Below are 21,261 nucleotides of genomic sequence, written 5' to 3' on the forward strand. Positions count from 1 at the left end.
GTTCCCCAGGCTGAGCAACCTCAGTTCGCTCAGCTTCACATTTCTGTTCTCCAGGCTTCTGACTGTTTTCGCTGCTCTCTGCTGGACTTAGTCCAGCACATCAGTGTCTTTATTTGACTGAGGAATCCAAAACAGTACTTGAGATCTGGTCTTACAAGTGATTACTAAAGAGTGACAACCGCTTCCCATGACCTCAGGGTGGCCTTCTTTGCCACAAGGTTGCACTGCTGGCTTATGTTCAACTTGCTGGACACCACACTCCTTAGGACTTTTACTGAAAAGTTCTTTTTTATCCACTTGTCTTCTAGCCTGTACTGTCCATTCAGGAATAGACCCATGCAGGACTTTTCTTTGAACTTTATAAGCTTTCTCTTAGCCCACTTGTCCAGCCTGTCAAGGTCCTTCTGAATCGAATCCCTGTCCCTAGGAGCCACAGGCCCAAATTTGGTGTTCCATGTGACATTTCTGAGGATTCATTCTCTCATGTCTAGCTAATTAATTATAATGTTAAACATTATCAGTCCTAGTATCGTTTCTTGGGAAACACCACTTACAACTAGCCACCATCTGAATGTTTTATTGCTGAATTCTCCCCTTTGAGCTTGACAGTACAACTTTGTTTTCAGGCACCTTAATGGTCCATCTGTCCAAACTGAACCTCACTTTGTCTCTGAGCAGCTCCACACACATTTTGTCCTTTCACAAATGCATCGCTGTATTTCTGTTGTGAACCTAATACTGTCCCTCTGTTACTAGAAGAGAAATAGCCATGGAGGAAGGATTGGCTTGCAGCTGACATTGTGTTTCCATTTTTAAAAAAAATACCATGGCTAATTTTTAGTTCATTCTGTGCTTCTGCTTTCCTTCCCCAAATCCACTTCCTAGAACATTGTGTTCCTCCTGAATCTTGTCCACCGAATAACCTGCCCATTAGGAGGCAGAAAAAAAAGCTGTCTCATTGCTTTTGAATGCAAACCTCCAAGCCTTTTTTGTCATCCAAGTATAAAGAAATACCTGAGAGGCTGTTCAGCCCATGTGCCACATTTCCTTCTCTGTTGCTAGGGCCTTCACTGAACACCAGGTCAAGATATGATGTGATGGTTTCTTACTCATTGTGCCCATCCCTACAATTAGCCTTGTGGACTATTGTTAATATTAGAAGCCAGCCAAAATAATTATCACCTATGCAGGGTGCATTTTTCCTTTTCACATAGTCCAAAGTGGAAACCTTGTAAAATTGTTGACATTTTGACCCCTATTAAATATGATGCTTTTGAGAGGATCGAAGCCAAAAAACCCCACATAATTTGAAGCAGTGGTGCCTGTTACCTTTTGCTTTTTGCTGCTTTCTGAGGAAGAAAAAAACACAGATAAGCATCATGAATAAGGTCCAGATCTGATACATATTCCTGACTCTTGTGTTAAATAGACCTCAGCTGATTTATAGGAGCTGAGGAACAAAAAAGAGATTTATTTTTTTTTAAAGTGGCTGATTCTTTGGTGGAGAGTCTGAGATAGATTAGTTTTTGGAAGCTGCACCTGCTTTTACCAGCCCAAATATTCAGCAAATTCCAGCAGACCTCCTCACTACTTATCCATGGAAACAAGCTTTTCCAAATGTGCCTGCACAGGAAGGTTCAATGACTGGTCTTTCTCCACAATAACGCCGTATGTTATATATAGTTCTGTACTGTTCCGTGATTCTTCTTCAGGACAGCTCACCCAAAGTTCAGTTACAATGGCTGGATGTAGAGTTGTGACGCTCACTGGCATTTCTGTGTTTTGAAGTACCGATGTGTAAAAGTGACTCAGAAAGAATGAAGACATGCATGAGAAGCAATACAGGATGGGTGGTCGGATGAACATGAGCTCCAGGTTTAATACGGTTGTCAAAATATGTTGTGTGGTCATTGGATGTGTAAACAAGGACATTTCCAGTATGAGCACAAGTGATGTATTTCTTTTATACTGGTTGTGGACTTCTTAGTTCTGACAATCTGAATGTCTACCCTGTCAGATAACTTAGCTCCCTAGTTCATTCTTCACTCTTGGCTCCCTGATCATCCACAAGGCACAGAAATTAGTTTGGTACGCTCTTTCTCTCAGGGAGCAATCTTTTCTGAAAAAAACAAAACAACAAACTGTAATTTGTTGATAGTTCACTCCAAGTAGGTAATACAGGATAGGACTACACTCTGGTACATCTTTCCAGTTCTTCAACACTGCGTGAGAAAACTTTGCAATCTCTAATATTCCCATGTACCCTGATGACATTCTCCACTGCACACAGCACAGACCCTCCGTTCCATGCTAAAAACTCTCCAGTCTAGAAAACTGTAACATGCCTGTCAGACATTGAGAAATGCAAACAAATAATTGTTAGGTCTAAAATCTGAAGGAACACAAGTGAGGCCCCCAGAGACAAGCACTATGTAGTATAAACATGGCCATCCTGCTCATTAAAGCACTACACCCTGAACAATGTGTGTGCAACACTTCATAGTCCTTGATCTGGGTGCTAGGGATCACTTCTTGGAGTGGATATATTTTAAAATGTAGATTTAGCTACTTCTCGAGGTCTGATCTCCACAGGTCAAAGATGAGTACTAACAAATTAACAAAGTTCTAAGAAAATACTGGAAAAATTTTCCATAAAGTTGGGAAAAATGGATACAGGAGCTTATCTGCTAGCAAGTCAAGGGATATTTTGATCATAGCTTATTAGTGTCTGCAGGAAAAAATAACATTTCTTAATAGAGGGCTTGCCAATTTAGCAAAGGTTCAACAAGATCAAATGACTGTGAGTTCAAAGACATGTTCAAATTAAAAATAAGGAAAGTATCCTTCATCGGGGTAATTATGCATTGGAATAACTTATCAAAGTTTGTGATAGATTATCCATTATTGTTAATTTTTAAATCAAGACTGAATGTTATTCTAGAAGTTATGCTCTAGTTAAAGCACAAATTGATTCTGAAAAATCCTATGGCCTCTGTTATGCAAGAGCTAAAAATTATATCCTTTCTGACTTTATCACTTAAATATGTATTCAAGTGGGACTTTGTTTTCCTCTCGACTGAAGTCACCTAGGTACCCAGACAAATGAAATCACAGATAACCTGCCATGTAAGAATTTACTGAATTTTTATTATTGAAGAGAAGAAAAGTTACTTGTGGAAATTTTCCACATTTCCCCTATGTCACTTCTCTTTTTAAGTCTCACATTTCAAAGTGCCTTATAACAAGATACGTATCTGACCATCTTTTTGTTAGTGTGAATTTTTGAAACCTCCATCATGACTTCTAGAGAGAGATTTACACGGAGTAGCTGTGGGGTAATACTTGTGCATGGCAGTGGTGTGAGACACATCTTAGAGCCAACTCTCCTGCATTTAGACAGATCATTGACATTGTGCTACTGACTGTAGTACTAACTAAACTGAATATACAGAATCTGAGACCTCCCTCCTCTCTCCTTTTGCTGGTCTGAAGTTAAAATGTGTTTATCTGAGGTTTAAAACTTCTGAGGAAAAACTTTCCCATTGTTTTGTAATTTCAAGAAAATTTGATGATTTGTGTCTTGTGGTTGGTGGGGTTTTTTTCTCCTCTTGGAAGCCACTGCCCTAGTTTACCAGCTGAAAAGTCCCCAGAATGTCTGTTTTCCAGTGCCTTTAAAATGTAATCTCTGTACCCTAGGTGCTCACAAGGCTCACGGAGCAAAGCTGTAAGAAAATTGAGGAACTTTTAAAAATCCATATAAGGATCTTATTCACAGATGGTTTTCATTTCCTACAAGTCTTTGCACAGGGTTCAGAAAACACAGGGATTCCAGAAAGGTCACTATCCTTACTGTCTTCCTCGACACCCAAAGCAAGCAGAGCATCTGAGAAGAGCTCTTACCTTCCCTTTCTGATTTTGCTAATATTTGTCTTTTTGTCAGACATGTTGTTTTCCATTATAGGATTTAGGAAAACTTAATCAGCAGTTTGGGCAGGAAAATGTATGACTTTATACTGCGTGGGATCTATGTAAGGAAAGGCCAATTCTTCCAGGTCTAGAGATTTTTTCCTTGCTGACCTCTGAGAGACCTCCAGAATTTTTACTTCTCTACATAAGACTCTGTGAGATAAGATGGGAGAGCATTACTTAGGAGGATGGTCTTTAAATAGCAGAGGCTTTCCATCATGGACTTCTTGAAAATCTTATGGCTCACAACTCCTCTCCTGTAGAACTCTTAGACTCCTGAAGCAATCCTTTGGGGCTTTAAGAAAGTCGGAGAAAATCGCCCAGAAATGGAAGACATTAAAGAGAAGATACAAAGCATATGTAGCTCTTTTTCAGATTGTTCAGGAAGAATGTAATCTAAACAATGAAGAAACAATTAGAAAGCTAAGAAAGTCTGAGCTACAGTCTCAGCTCTGTAAGTTGGAACCTTGCTCCAGTATATCCTTCATCTTAATTCTGCCTAAGGAGAAACAGTGTATTTCGGAAGAGGAGAACAGAGAAAATAAGTGTGTTCTATTTCATTAAATGGTCATCATGAAATGTAAACAAAATGTTTATAATGCTTCGAGAGGAGCCAGGCTCCCAGCAGAGTGACTGCACTGCGTTTCAAAATGCATTCTCTCACAGCTTCGCTTTCAATACATGTGCAGAGAAAACAAGGGCTATTGCATTCTGTCACCCTGCCTGGAGGGACACACACTTTCCATTTCAAAGCAGCTTCCCAGCCCTGTTTGATTTTCTCAGAGAAATGTTCAAATGTGGAGTCATAGTTTATTCTCAATTAACTCATTGTGCATCCCTGAAAATTTTAATAGTTTTTTTTTACCTTTTGAAAAGCTTCTTTTGGAGAAAAAGGCTGGTGTGTGTAAGTTCATATGTATCACGATACTCCAAAAATGTGTTAGATTGACAGTCCTTTGGTCATAGTGTGTTAAAAACTATAGACATAAGCTATGGTTTTATAATACCAATGATACAGCTAGTCATCTTATGAGCAGCACTTAGATAAATGACCTACAAAGCAAGTGAAATACCGACAGTGATTTTCATCCACGCAAAGACTGAAAATGGAGATTTAAAAATGCGTGCTGTGGCTTGTTGTGGAATTGCATGTTTAATTCAGTTATATAATCCCTAGCAGCTGTATACTTCTGTTTTTTCTATTTGTTCTTGATCCTATTCATGGAGAGCAGAGCCCACAGTCAGTTATGTGGAGATGTGGCCCAGTGGGTTCCAAACACAGTCTTAGCTAAACTGGTCACTTGGTCCCTGATCCAGCAAAGGCATAGTGGCATTCCTAGCTGTGACCACTTCCATTGATTTCAGGCACAACAAATTAGAATCAAAAGAGCATGCATAAGTATTTGCTAGAGTACTAATCAGTCAGCACTATCACGGTGCTTCTCCTGGGATAGCAAAGCTGCAAGCCTCTTCCAGAGAGCCTAAAATTGAACTCAGCTTCTTAGTGCCAAGTCTGTTTCACAAAGCATGGTACCTTACTGCTGTTTATTCTGCCTTAAACCTCTGCATCAGGTATTTATTGCAGAAAGTCTCCATAATGTCAGCCCTATTTAACATTATTTCTTACATTATCTAAGTCTTAGTGGTTTGGTGTATGGTCTTTGGTATGTATGCTGATTAGGTATTGTAAAATGCTAGGTTGGGTTTTTTTTAAACTCACTATTCCTTTATCATATACTTTGAAGTATGCCTTGCCTGTCTTTCTCAGACATTGTAATGCTATCTACTCACTATCTGTCTAGATGGTTCACTGTTACAGCGTAGTTTAGAGAGGAATTTTTAAAAACCTGACAGGCACAGGCTCTGCGATACCACTCACATCATACAGCATTGCCTCAACAGCTCACAAAAGCATCCTGTTCCACCTGAAAGAAACAGGCAAGGTAGTGCTTACAGAAAATGATCCCTTAGTAGCTACATTTTTCCCCCAAGAGCACTGAGTATTTTTTCAGCTACCTTAAAAGGGCCATTGTAATAAATTGATTGAGTTTGAAAGCTTGTCCGGTTTCGCTATAACTTCTGTAAGTGATTCTGTTCTATCTTAACATGTTGTTTATTACTTCCAGCCCTACTATATATTCCTCTCTGAGTTCCAGAGAAAGCCGTAGTCTGTGTTTCTGAAGCAATAGGTAGGGATGCTTGGTAGCCTTCCAAGGGAAATTGCTGATGTTTCTGCAGACTTTCAATTTACTATTCAGAAAGATGAAATGAAATATTTTGTTCTGGAGCAGATTAACAACAAAAAACTAAACCCAGACTATTTTGCTGAGATGGCAATGGTTTCCATTCAAAACATCGGAAAGACAAAAAATTTTATTTGGATTGAATCAAAAGTGAGAAAAGGACAAAAATACCAGGTGACACCCAGAGTTTTGTTAGACCCAAAATGAAACATTTGTTTTCCTTTTCAGGTCTTATAACCACTTCATTTTTATACAATTTTTGTACCATTTTTAATTAGTATCACTTTTGAAGTGAAAAATATGATTTTAGAATAAGTTGGTTCTTGTTAGGTTCTTTACTGAGAGGGTGGTCGGGCACTGAAACAGGCTCCCCAGGGAAGTGGTCCCAGTGGTCCCTTTCAACTCATGATATTCTATGATTCTATGATGAAATGTGAAAAAAAATTTTAAAAAAGTATATATGTAGTAAATTGCAGTATTTCCCAACTGCAATGTTTTAAACCAAATATGTTAATTTAGATTTTTTTCCCCATTTTTTCCAACATATTCACCAGATTCCTTTTTTTTCTATGGATGGGGTGTGTGTGTGGGTGTGTGTGCGTGGGTGTGTGTGTGTGTGTGTGTGTCCCAAAATGACATTTTTTAGAAACTCATCATTTTGCTATTTGTTTGTTGTCTGTTTGTTTAATTCAGAATCTGTCAGACTTTGGTAGATCAAGCAAAGTCTCATCAAGCAGGGGGAGGAAATGCCATTCAAGCAAAAACCAGGCTAGGAGGTCTTCCCCAGGTTTAGTAATAAAGCATTATTTTCACAAGAGCTCTTTGTAATATTTGCATCTCTGTATATGCCTGAACTATTTCCTCAGGGTAAGGAAGATAGGGTGTTCTATGACTGATCATAATTTGTTGAATACTCATGAGACATCTGGGTTGCCACTTTTCTCTTTTTGTTTATTTGCTGCCAAGCTTTCCCTTTGTTTTTCTCAGGTAGGTTAGGGCAGGAAAATGCTGCACTCATCAAAAGATGAGAAGTCCCACTGCCTGGGGCCAGATGTTCATAAAATATTCCTTTGATTTTTATTTTTTTTCCTCCAGTCTCTTCCTCCCCCAGCACAGCAGCTGAGAGTAAGTCCCTTTTCCCCTTATGTTCAGCTCTATGTCATCTTTAATTTAGTCTGAGATTTCAGTCAATTTGACTCTGAGGGAAGGGGCTCCTGAGGCAAATATTTCCCTTATTTCAGACACTTTGCCAGCAAATTCGTTGCGCAGACCGGAGTTAGTTCATTTGTTATGTTTGGTTTTGGTAACAGAACAATACAGAAGTAAAACTGAATTGCTCTGTTCTGAAGAAAAGGTAATTTTTCCTCTGCATGAACTATTTAAAAGTTCCCAACACAACATGATTTGCTTTTGCACTAAATAACGTTGATTAGGTGTATAGTATTAAATTCTCCTCTTAGTAGAAATCTCTTACTAGTACTAGTGAGTAAATATTTAAACTTGCTATAAATGTTCTCCAGTAGTTATGTTTACGGCAGCAGTAAATTAGAATTCCACAGTGCAAAAACCCCTGAATGAAGACTGTACAAAGGTGTTAAACCCAAGCCTGTAGGTGAGTTAAAATAGAAATCACATCAAAATTAGTCTTGATGATGGAACATTAAAATCTTGTGAATATTTTCAGCAGCCATGATTGCATCGTAATTTAATACATCCTTTTGCACATATATTCCAGTTTTTCCACCCCATCTGCTCCTTTTACTTGGAGCTGCTACCATGATAGCCCCTCAGGACAGCATAATCTCTTTAGTTGCAATGCCATAATCTGCTGCTAGCATAAAAGTGAAGACACAAAAGTTGGAGAACAGGGCACATGTTAAAAGATTTCCTCTTTTCCTCCTTAGAGAAATTAAGGAAAAAATATATTATTATCTCTAAATTATAAATGCTATTACATTTGAGTTAACTGAATCTCACATTTAGTCTTTATTTTCCTTAATAAAGAATCCTCAGTTGTGTTTCACTGTTGAAACAAAGCTGACAGTTCTTGCCAGTTGGAAAAAATCCATGGCCATAGATGAGCTTATCCCACCCAGTTTATTGCTGCAGCACAACGAATCTGCTTCACGTTGATCTAGAATCTCAGACAATGCACAATGACTCTCTTCAAAGCTAATGGACATGCTCCAAATGGGCTTCAGTTGTGCTGGAGGGGACAAACACACTGACAGAAATACCTTGTAGTCTGTTGTGACAATACGTCCCTTTCCAATCCAACAGCTGGAAGCAGGGAGGTTGACTGAAGATGAAAGGGGATCCCTCCAGTACAGGTTCCAGCATCCTTGGGAACCAGATGGACTGAAACAGAAAACAGAACTAAAATAGACCACAAAATGCACTGCCAGAAGAGGTTTTCTTGTTCTTCATGGCAGTGCCAGGTTTTACTAGAAATTTGCCTTGTCATAGAAAGTGAAGACAGGAATGAATGACCTGGGACCTCCTTTTTCTAGCCCAACCATCACAGGGTTGTTTCAGGTGTATTTGTTAATATTTACGTAGTCTTATTTTTAAAGACTCAAGAAATAGTCTTTTATTTGTCATATTTAGGTGATTTCACCACAGTGGTTTTAAGAGAATTTTTCTCAAGTATTCAGACTATATTTTCTTTCTTATTCCCATTACTTTTAGCTTTATCTTCTTAGCCTCCCTCAGGCAGCTTTTCCCCGTTCCTGCTTTTTGCCATTTCAGATTCTTCTGTGTAGCTGTTATGTTTCTCTACATTCACCACGATTATTTTTTTAGTAAGACCTCTTGTTTAATGTCACTTGCAGATGTCATTACTATTCTGTTCACTTCCCCCTTCCACTAATGAAGACATGAAACAACACAGAACCCATCATTGCTCTTACTAGGCACTTCCTGTCAACCTGCTAGGCTGCTGTTTTATCAGTACTCTTCCTTTATGGTCCTTCACTTTGCATTCATTCCTCATGACAGCACTCTTATCTAGGTTTTTCCAAATTAATTTTTCAAGTAAAGTTTTCTGAGACACTGTAGGAAAGGTTTTGCTGATGCTTCAATCCAGCTTCATGGCTTCTGCTGTTTTCATTTCTCCTACACTAGGGTTTTTGTCCAGACAGAAAGCAGCTGAAGAATAACAATTCATGGTGGCTACCTCTTTTCCCACTCCAAGTCTGACTTTCTGATCTGAAGATCCTGCTTTATGAACACTTGCTGCCTTCATGGCAGGCACTGTCAAAGGCTGATTATCAACCAGCACTGATAATCTGTTATGTCTCGGGTGATTAAGTTATTACTAGGTGGAAGAAGGGCTGCAATTTCATCTTATGCTGTATATATATTGCATCCTGTGTGGTAAGCACCAAGCACCAGATCTCACCCCACACGTGTTGAGTGAATTGTTTTATATGAGTGATAAAATTCCCTTTGTCTCGGCATAATCTTGATTTCAGGCTAGATAAAAACACATTTAAACAGTGGGATTTTGGAAGAAGTGGGATTTTGGAGGTGTGAACAACAGAAATGGAGTCACACTGGGTAAATCAGGATTGTCTCTACCCTTTCCCTAGTAGGCAGTGAGGCAGAATATCCTCTAGGAGCCTGTAGCTTTTCAGAATAAGGAGTGGGAAGGGTCATTTCTAAGTATTAGGAGGTTCCTTATTTCTTTCTTGTAGGATATTGTCTAATTCTCCTTGGAGTGATAATGACCTTTGGATGGAGTTAACGTCCATCACATGTTGGTTCATTTTGTAAGGAGTAATTCCAGTGCTAATCATGTCATAATGAAATCAAGATTTAAGGGCACTACAAGAAATATAACATCCTTCTCTTGGTTTTCTTTCCAGTTTCACTCCTCTTTGGCTACTTTAGCCTTCTTGCCAGCCTGTATAAGCTAGTATTTGTCTGTATGCCATCTCCATTTCTTCTCAGCAGCCTCAGGGGTTCAGGAAAACTTGAAGCTTTTTTTATTCAGTCTCCTGTGTTACTACTGGGTGAGGACTGTAGTTTCCACTGATAGGTATCGTACCAGATCATGTCCTTGTTTTAACTGCTAAGTCAGCACATAGGCAGGATGGGCCTTGAATGGCATGTGACATCATGGCTTCTCTTTTTCTCTGCACTGTGTTTTCAGGGGTTATCTTGCTGCTTCTTGATAAGTTACGAAAGATGAAATGGGAGCAGATGTGGAGACTCACGGCAGAGCGGGAGTTAATGAGCATGCTGTCCACTTCACTGGCTGACCAGGTGAGTAGGACACAGCAGCCGAGCGGTTCAACCACTACTGCATGGATTCAGGAAAATAAGAAAGGGAAAGGAGATGAATTGTGGGAAAAGGGAAGGGAAAGATACTGTGCCTGTTGTCACCATTTGTTGAATTGGTCTGGCAAAAGGTGAAAGAGAGGAATGGAGATTTACTCATGAGATTTCTCTTACTAGACTGACTTTTTTCACCTCCGCTGCATAGATGATTCATAAGATAGACAAATGCGGTTTCCAACATTTCGTTTTATGTCCTTTCTTCAACATAAAACTCTTCAGACACTAGAATTCCAGTTATACTTTGTCTTTTCCTACTGGTTATCTGGTTATTGTCTAAGCAGACTTCAGGTTTAATAGTTCCCAGATACTTCGTTACTGTTTCTGGCAGGTGAGTCCCAGCAGTCTTTTAATGTACTCCTTGCCACAACACCCCTGTGAAGACACAAAAGCACTGCTGACTCCCGGCCACAGATGGAAAACTGAGGCCAAGAGAAGAAATAATGTGCTTATACACAAAAATGCATATTTACTCTTTGTGCTGCCTGTCAGCTCTTAGTTTTAAAACCAGAAACCCTGTTAACATAGTACTGGACCTGAACCAATAAGTGTTGCTCAACAGCTTAAGCGTATGAACTCAATACAGCATCACATATTTCTACTGCTTCCAAGCTGCAGTCACCACTAAGTGTTTTGCTTTCTGTGCACATAGAGATGTGCACTTCTGTACTTCCTTGCAGGTTGATCCAAAAGCTGAGCTTCATTAAAATTATTCTTGCAACTTCATCATGTTTTGAATCAAGTCCCAACTTGCTGTCCAGTGCCTGCATGGGGCAGAATTTTGCAGAATGGACCAAGTTTGTTTATGTCTTACCCTAATATTTTACTGCAAGACTGTCCTTGTAACTTCTCCAAATGGATGGCTGCATGGAGGCAGAACATGTTCTTTCCTTCATGGTGTGGGTTGTTCTGCAGTTCTGACCTACAGGCCCTTTCTATGAAATACCTAGAATATTTCATGCAACAATAAAGTGCTAGAAAAATCCCACAGAGTAATTCACCTTGAAGCAGTGCAACTGCCAGGATGATTTTCATCTCCTTTATTGAAAAGTGGTCCAGTGCTTGCAAACAGCAAGCAGTTTGTCATTTGCTGCATATTGCCTTCCCTGGTGACTAGAAGAGGAAGCACATCTCTTGCCACCAGTAAAAGATACATGTTTTGAAATCTTTGCTGAAGTCCATTACCTCTGTGTGTCAAGAGAGCCTGTATTCCTCTTGTTCAGATCTACATGTCACCCCTTAGATTGATAGCACCCGCTATGGAAGCAGAATTATGAAGAGTTAGAATAGAATTATGCAAGAGTTCAGCTCACATAACAGTTTGCATTTCAACTTGTGACAGGGAGAAGAACTCTCAGTTTGGGGTGTGGTTGAGATCACCTTGCTGTAGAAGCCACGTACCCAACTTTGTATGTTTTCTTTTTTCTGCTAGGATATCTTCAATGCAGTCATCAAACAAAACCCCTTCCTTGTCTACCAGCTCCCATGTTTCTGGAATGTGCAGCTATCTGATCACACCCGTTCCGAGCAGTGCTACAGAGATGTGTCTGACCTGAAGGTATGTTTTACAGGAGGTTGGATGGGCGGTATCCTTTGCAACAGTGAATACAGCACTCCCCTGTGGCAGAAAGATCAAGTCCATTGAGTAGGGTGGGAAATGAACAGAGTTTATGAGGGCATCCAAGCTAGGGAAGCAAATATGACTCTGGCTTTGCGCATTTTGACAGCTAGAAAAAAGAAAGATTGATGCTGCTCTGGAGTTTGGCAAGATGTTAGAGAAATGCTTTACCTTCTTACATTCCATATCTGTCCCCTATGCCACTGCACCCTACTGCTGAGTTCCTATTACTGTCCCAGTTCTTACCTCCTCCTAGTAAAAAGAATACATTATTTTTTTCTTTTTTTTCTGTTTTTTTTTTTTTTGTACTGGACAAGTTTGAAACTCTTTAGTCAACATCATTTAATGGAGTGAAAATTATAAAAAGAGTTGGGCGGACCCTAGCTAGAAATGTATTAGCCAAAATTTAAGACCTTGCACCTTTCATATTTAGCCTTTGCATACACTTAACCTAACCATGCTGCCTCTCATTTTACCAGGATTTGCCCTGGAAAAAAAGGCTGAGTAGAAACCTATTAATTTAATAAAATGAAATTGTAATATCAGTTTAATAGGACATTTTTCACTATTGTCAAGTAGAATATAAAAGCAGGATGGATTTGAACAGATATGGGTAAATTATCATCAATTGTTCTGTGGTCATTTTGAAAGGCCAGGCTCAAATGTAGCGTGCAGAGAGTTCAGAATTACAGCTGGTTGAGCTTATGCCATCTGTGGAATAAGACCGGCTCACTAAATAGCCGTAGATTCCATCAGAGCAGAATAGTGGCATCAGAATACAGTAAATAATAGGTAGGTTTTTGGCAATTCATTTTAAAATTAAGCTAGGTCCGTATACTGAATTTATGCTTTAATTTATGTCTTGAGAATGCTTGTGTTAACGAGGTTTAAAAAAAAAAAACAAGCCAACACAGAACTATATAAGAGGTTTCAAGGGACCTCTGGAGACCAGCCAAACCCCACTCAAAGCAGGACCAACTTAGGTCAGGTTCCTCAGCCCTTTGGTTGTTTGAGTGTCAAGTCTCCAAAGACAACCACAGCCCCCCCGGCCCTCTGTTCCAGAGTTTGATCATGCCAGTGATGCGATGTATTTCCTAAATCTAACCAATTTTTCCCTCATAACGGTTTGCAGAGTAACATCAGGAATGTTCCATATGAACATCAGATACTGGCAGAATATAGAAAATCAATCACACTGAATACAGTGATTTCAAAACCTGCACTTCCCAAAAGACAAAAGATCTACTACATGGGTTAACCGACCTGTCAAAGCTGGCCAGTATTGCTTGAATTTCATACATAATGTATTCATAACCAACTATTCAGGTGTGGTCCATAGAAGACAGGTTTTCAGGTTAGATCAGTATACCTGTCAGTAACTGATCATTAAATGTTTCATGATAAATGTTTGTAGGGCAGGATCAGTGCAGGGACATGAAGGCATCATGGGTTTATGCCTTGTAACAAAGAACAAAGTGGTGGTAGAGATTTTATTTCTGTGCTCATGTTGAGAATCATGTATGACAGCAATTGCAAAGCCTGAAGCAAAAAGGAATATGTAGTAGCAGGGAAAATTTTTTGTACATGATGAATTTTAGAAAAATACACCTCCTACCTGGGAGATACCACAGTATTTGGTCTTGTAGGAAAGCTGTAGAGGGACTGTTTAACAGGGAGTGTAGTGATAGGACAAAGGGTAGTGGGTTTAAACTAAAAGAGGGTAAATTTAGATTAGATAAAAGGAAGAAATTCTTGACTGTGAGGATGGTGAGGCACTGGAACAGGTTGCCCAGAGAAGCTGTGGGTCCCCCCTTCCTGGAAGTGTTGAAGGCCAGGTTGGATGGGGCTTTGGGCAGCCCAGTGTGGTGGAGGGTGACCCTGGCCATGGCAGGAGAGTTAGATTGAGATGATCTTTCAGGTCATTTCCAACCCAAACCATGTTGTGATTCTGTGATTCTGGTTTTCTGTGAATTAGAGGCTGACATTAATTCATTAAATCTGCTAGGACAGTTAGATTGGATTCAGCAGAAGTCAAAGACACAGACATTAACATGAGAAAAATATATTGAAGCTAAGGATCTAGGGCTTGGTTCAGTTACCTAACCACAGTTTGGGTCACTGTGATACTCTCCGATATACATATGGGATTGGCAGATACAGCACAGACTACAGGAGACCCTTTTGACAAGGTAGCTGGTGGACAGGCAGGATAACCCCAAAGTGCTTTCTTAGTTACTGTACATCTGTGATTTTTTGGGCAGCTGAAATGTGATCTCCATGAGTGGTTTTGGAGACTGGTTAAGCTTACCTTAGAGTAGACTTCTAACAACTAATCAGGCAAATCACTCATTAGGATCCAGTGACTCTGTTGGCTAATCTGCTTCAGGTGTGGATCATGTATCTTAAATGAAATGCCTACAAATAAGCATTTAATAGATGTATCTTAATAAGTTGTATCTTTCCTTCTTTGTTGATGAACAAATTTATGTTTACAAGTATAACTTAGGCTTGGGTTTTTACTACTGTATATTGTATCACACTGTTATTTCCATTACAGCTTAGGCAATGAAGTCTTAAGGTGCATAATATCCTCCACTGGCATTCTGGTCTGAGGTGTTTAACTCAACAAGGGGTGCAGACATATAAACAAATTCTTCAGCTGAACTGGCCTTACTCACACTGCTAAAATTATCCCCTAAATACTGAATCAGGGATGAAATCCTTTCCTTTGAAAGAGGACCGAGCCTTATCTAGTGCACGTAAGCCCCCTGGTTTCAGTAAAGCTCTTCCCATATTCAGCAGTTAAAGAACTGGCCTTCAGGCAGCACTGTTTAAAATTCTTTGTGCAGTTTAAAAAAAAAAAAGTATAAAGCAATTAAAGTTGTGAATTTGCGTTATGAAAATTAGTAAAATCTAATTCTGAAAAGAAACCGTCTGGTTTGGTATGTACTCTGTATTCCTCTCAAAAAGGCAACAAATGTTGTTAGCCCAAGTTAGAAAATGTACTCTTAAAATCACCAAAGTTAGTCAGTTCCATGGTATTTAATATAAATGGTATGACACAACATATTTGGCACATCCTGTATTTCATGGTAAGACTGGAATAAGAAACGAGGTGAAAGAAACCTCCAGGGTAAGAGGGAGAGAAAGACAGATTGTGAAGTTTGTACTGGAGGATTAAGAAGGATAGCATAGGAAAGAAGGAAATGCAGGGAGAGATTTAAATTCCAAGGTAAAGCTGTCCCAGTCAAGTATTCCTCAGTCAAATCAGACTGTGTTCCTTATGTCAGACTGAAAAGGCACTGATTTAATTCCATCTGGCCTCAAAGTCCATCAGACTTCAGGATTTGACATCTCTTACACATGACGTTGTGACAAATAAACTTAGACCCCCAGGGCTGGCTGCCATTCAGGGCTCTGTGTGTGTATGTGTGTGTGTGTCTATGCATACATATATATATATATTTATAGATACACACACACACTCAAACTTTGTTGCTTTTCACATTCTTGCAGTGTGACCAGTATACTTTTTGCAGGCCCATGAAGCGTTTGAATATTTAATACTGCCTGACGAGGATTCTAACCACTTTTTACTTTTCATAGTCCTCATTAAGTTGCATCTCTATCCATTTTATTGAATTTACTTTTTTTACTGTCTTATATTAGAGAAGGTCAGACATTTGACTGCTGCTGAACGCTACTTGCTTGCTGCAGCTGAGCAGCATACTTGCAGCTGACTTGCATACGGGATCTTGCATAAGAAAAATAGAAATATTTATAACCAAGTTCTGTATCATTAGTGACCACTAATTTCATATCCATCTAAAGTAACATCAGAACAAGACTACTTTAATATTTTTATTCATCTAAATGCTTGCTTACCTCCCGTGGCGTACTATATAGTGCTAGAGGCTACTCGGTACACAACTAGACTGAAGTCTGTGGGCTTTTCCCTGCTGTCCATCGAGTCTGGAACCAGATTTTCCTTTCCCTACCCTGAGGGCACCTGTATTAAGGATGCTTTGCATCAGTGAAGAATGTCTTGAAATGAACTATTTTAAAAGAAAACAAAGAGTAGGCTAAGAGGAAGCATATGAATTTTAATTCTTTTTGCTAAGCAAGACAACTTGAGTCTCTAAAGGCCAGAGGTGTTTATTTTTGCATGACATTCTTTGCACCTCGGAGAAACGCTCAGGAGTTGTTATTGAAGACGGGCCAAAAGATGTGGAAGTGCTAATAGCCATTCCGTGTAGGCATCCACTGTCTGTCTTGCTTATCTGTGCTCCTCACGTGGTCCGCAGTAGCCCACAATGTCAACAGACAAGCATGTGTGCTGCAGGACCATACCTTGCTGGGCTTCAAAGTCTGTGGGGATCTGCCTGGAACCGAGGTTCACTTTTGCATTACTTTTGCTGGGTTGGCCCCTGTGTTTGTTTTCTTTTTTGGTTAATAGTTTGTTCCTGTCTGTAAGGAAATCTCAATTACTATGATCTGGCACAAACCAAATGGCAAGAAAAATCCTGTGAAAGAAGGTAATGAATTGTGATGCCTCTGACAGTGAATCATGACCTCATTGAATGAGTCAGTCATGAAGAGAAGGCTGGTTGTCAAGGATACAGTGGCTATTTACACACAGAGAATCTGGTAATTCACAGTCACGAAAATGGGTGCTGGACTCTACAATGGGAATGTACCAAATTATTAGAATTTACCCCCATCCCGAAATAGGAAAGTGCTGTAAAGCCTGTTGATGTTTTTTCACACTGACTTTTAATATAGCTGTACTAAATTAGCATGTAGGTGAATTATTAATATCATAAATTCCCCATCCTGAAATTGTGTTGTGTGATTCACTGTGTCCTCCCTGTGAATGTCCTGCACACCGGGACGACTTTGTGTGATTGCTTACAAAGCTGCTTGTTCATAACCCAAATACATCACTTCAGATCTGCATCGAACATGACCTGTTGCACCTTCCTTCTTTTGTCCAGTCCCTGAGCCACCCCATGCTGTCCAAGCACCTCAGCACCAATCTGCAACAGTTCGGGCATTCTGCCAGCTTGAACCCCTTAATGGCAACCAAGGAAGTGCTACGCTGAGATGAGTTTTGAGTTCAAGAGGGTTAAATATACCCCTCCTGTGATTGAACATGGGAGTCAGTAAGGTGATTCCCCTCTGCCAAAAAGGGAGAACTGTTGTATTATAGAGGTGGGTTTTGGGGTGGTTTTGCAGGCAGGAGGTCTCATGTTAAACATTGGTGTAGGAGTTGAAGGGAGAACTGCAAATCCATTTGAGGAAAAATTGAGAACCTGGAAAAGTACAAGACAGGGACAGTCTGTCAGGTTATTGCTGTATGGCACAGGCAATAAACTGGGGAGTAAAATAATCCCTGGAACCATGGGTACCAAATCAGGCAGGGCAGGGATTTGAATCCCACATCCAAGAGCAGTGCCTGGACCTCTGGGTTGCTGGCTACTCGAACTTCCACTTCATTAGTTCAGAAATATAACTCTGAAACCTCCCTGATGACATTTTTCTGAAGTATTTGATCCTTTCTGAAGAAATTGGTTCTTTTATTAAACCACTCATTTCTGATAAAACACAGTGTAAAAATAAAGTTTCCAGACATCTCTAATTGAAGAGTAAGTTACACATGTGGTGCTTGCTTGCAGTGTCACTTGGGGCATATATAAACTTTTCAATACTACGTGCCTGGAAAAATGCCTACTGAGATGGCATTTAAGTGGCACATACAGGTGGCTTTGCTGTGCAGATTTGCTGAGCTCACAGCAAATCGACGCCTGTTGATCTCAGTGGGAACTGTCTAAGCAAGAAGTCTAGATTTTAAGCAGAAAAGCTTCCCATCTACAAAATACCACTTTTACTTCTTGACCTGAATTGTGAAGTGCTCGTAGGCTTCATTAAGAATATCTGTTCCGTGCTTTGCAAAATTAAACTTCTTTAGGCTTAATTTTAAGCTTAATTTATTCTTACTTTTTACCACTTCAGCCTGGAAAGTAGGTATATAAGTATACAGGATTTCCTGTATTCTCTGGTTTTATAGCAGTTGAAGGAGAGAGAGAAATTTTCAAGGTGTATCTTTGAGTAAAAAATGGAAGAGATTGTGGTTAAGGAAACATTTGACCAAATACTTCTTTCAAAGAGAGCAGAAAAAAATGAAAAGGTACCTATAGAAATAATGTGTTGAAGATTATCCTTTAGTGCTTTGAACATCAGATTCAAAATATTTAATCTCCCCAGAGCGGATAATGCAGCTGGTAACCTAAGGAGGTTTTGTTTTCCACGTATTTCAACACAGATAACTGACCTCAGAGCCCTCTCCCTCAGCATATAATATCCACTGTTACCTTCCACCTTCAGTAGCATTGCCAGTCTCCAACTGTGTCATCATGTGAGGACTTTGGCTCAGAACCTGGTGAATTAAGGGGGAACTAGTGCCGTAGTTAGCCTGTTTCACTAGGTCGCAAGGGTAGGGGAGTATTCCAGGAGGCTGGCTGAGCATAATCAGTGACTGGTAACAGCTGCTGATTAACTAGAATAGTAGTAGAAATGTAGATAGTGCCGAGTTGCTTAATGACAACTAACCAACTGTTAAATAGGTGTGGAATTTCAAGTTCGGATCTTTCAGTACTTAAATTGCTAAATGAAAATTAAGGAGCATATTTTTCTTAGTTCTCTGAAGGCTTTGATCAAGAGTGGTAAGGATCCATGGGACAGTCTGAAGGCTAGCACTGTTCCTGAGATGTCCACCCAGATTGGACAGCATTGGAATTTTATGTATTCTAGCTGCAGTTTCCTCTGTAAGCCAACAGAGCTTTGGCATTGCTTAGAAACCAGGAGGGAAAAGGGAAGAAGAAATAAACACAGTATCATGGTGCTATTCGGTCTTGGAAAGGGGATGTTGTAGTAATGAGATTTTTAGTTTCTAGATTCACTTTCTCTTTTTAATGTTGAGATAACACTTGCTCAGTCTGCAAATAAAGTGGATTCTAAGTTTGACTTTTTCTTCTGCTTCCAGTTTCCCTGTAGTCTCTTTTCAGCGGATTATGTTTTTTCTCCAATCAATTCACTGTTGCCCACAATAAAGTTTCTAACATCATGGCCATGGCTTTACCTGTGCAACCCATTGTCTTCATTGTGTATTTTACTGATGCCCATAACAGGCTATGCAAAGATGACTTGGCTTCTGCTGTAGCTGATGGTTCAGTAGACCAAGTCAGACAGCTACAGACAGAACTGAAAGTGAATTTGTGCGTGGACACCAAAAAAAGAAATGGTCTTTGGCTGTAATGTTGTGTGTCAGTGGTTAAAAGTCTTGTTGCTTTTTGAAACCTGATGTTCTTTTTTTATGCTTTCATATATCACGTAATATTTATCTAATCATGTTATATTTGAAAATCAGCCTGCTTTCTCACTAGACCAGTTTTGTGGTTTCCTACCTCAGGTCATCCAGATGGTTACACAGTTCCTTGATGTTCTTTAGCTGCATTGGCATGCGCTGTCTTTCTTTATTAAAAAATCAGCTTTTTTGGATAGTCATCAGCTCCACTCAACTTTCTTCAGTTCACTCCAGGCTCCCCTGACATCTGTACACATGCAGCATCCTGACACGTTTCAGATCTGATCAGATCTGAACCACAGCTAGGTCCTTGACACTTACCAGCTTTTACATACAAACCAGATTTTGAAGCATGGCAGCAAAGAGCCTCTATGCTGACAACTGCAGTTGTTTGGCTTTGACATCATCACACACACAAGTGGGTAGAGGCATCAACACCAGTGCTTGGCCATGATGTGACATAGTGTATGTTGATGGGAAGTTCCTGCAGCACCAGGGAGTCTGTCCCGTAATAGTTACTGTGTCTATGCTCATGGTCCCCAGGGTGAGCGGTCAGAGTGCTCTGCAGGGGGAAAGGATGCTCGTGAAGACATCCAAAAGGAAACTCATATGAAGTGTAGAAGAGGTAGGGAGTACACATAGAAAATTTTTCTCACCAAATATTTTTTCTTGTTCTATTGGCAACTTCTCAGCTTTCTTTGATCAGCTCTTAAATAAGGGCAAGTTACCAGCAGACAATTTCCATTCTATGTCTGCTTGTAAAAATTCATACTAGTACCCTGTAAGACTTATTAAGCACTCCTTTAGGTTCCTTCAGACTTAAGTTTCTGTAATGTGTGCCTATTGCCCTGAGGTTCAATTGTTGATATTTTTTTCCATGCATTTAATGTCTTTTGCTGCAGCTAAATGCAATGGATAAAATATTCTGTTCAGAGAGAGAATATTTTGAAAATCCATTTTTCAGTGGAGGTAATCTGTTGTCTGAAGTTTATGTCCTGATCTACCTGAAGGTCCTTTTGTTTCTGTGTTTTCAGCACACATTGCAACGCAACATGTTATACTGTACTTCCAGTCATAGAGACGTGTAAAAACAGCCAAGAATGTAGCAGTAACTGAGAAAAATTTTGTGATGGGTTGACCCTGGCTGGATGCCAGGTGCCCCCCAAAGCTGCACTGGCCTGCTGAGCTGCACAGGGGAGACAAAACACAAAAAAAAGTTCACCAATTACCATCGTGGGCAAAACTGACTTGGCTTGGGGCAATTACATTAATTTATTGCCAATCAAATCAGAGTAGGAGATTGAGAAATAAGAACTAAAACTTACATTGTCCCCCACCCCTCCCTTCTTTCCAGGCTCAACTTCACTCTCAATTTCTCTCCCTTGTTCCCCCACAGCAACACAGGGGGACAGGGAATGAGGGCTGAGTTCATCACATCTGTGCTGCTCCTTCCTCCTCCGTCGGAGGACTCCTCATACTCTTACCCTGCTCCTGAGTGGCATCCCTGTCATGGGAGACCATCCTTCACCATCTTCTCCAATGTGAGTCCTTCCCACAGGCTGCAGTTCACCAACTGCCCCAGCGTGGGTCTCTTCCATGGGGTGCAGACCTTCAGGACCAGACTGCTCCAGCGCAGGTCCCCACAGGGTCACAAGTCCTGCCAGCACAGGCTTCTCTCTCCACGGGCGGCAGGCCCTGCCAGGAGCCTGCTCCAGTGTCGCATTCCCCAGTGT

General features: G+C 40.1%; 1 protein-coding gene across 3 annotated transcripts in view; it reads left to right on the top strand.

The window, feature by feature from the left end:
* LARGE1 (LARGE xylosyl- and glucuronyltransferase 1) overlaps positions 1-21,261 on the top strand; it is a gene marked incomplete at both ends in the record, with an annotated part of 196,362 nt that overhangs the window by 140,682 nt on the left and 34,419 nt on the right. For all 3 annotated transcript variants that reach the window (XM_084278402.1, XM_084278404.1, XM_084278403.1), the window contains 2 exons: positions 10,363-10,475; positions 11,980-12,105. In XM_084278402.1, the coding sequence (XP_084134528.1) occupies positions 10,363-10,475; positions 11,980-12,105 (239 nt within the window). The remainder of the gene's footprint in view (positions 1-10,362; positions 10,476-11,979; positions 12,106-21,261) is intronic.

Source organism: Gallinula chloropus (assembly GCF_964237585.1).
Source record: "Gallinula chloropus genome assembly, chromosome: 1".
NCBI classification, from domain to species: Eukaryota; Metazoa; Chordata; class Aves; order Gruiformes; family Rallidae; genus Gallinula; species Gallinula chloropus.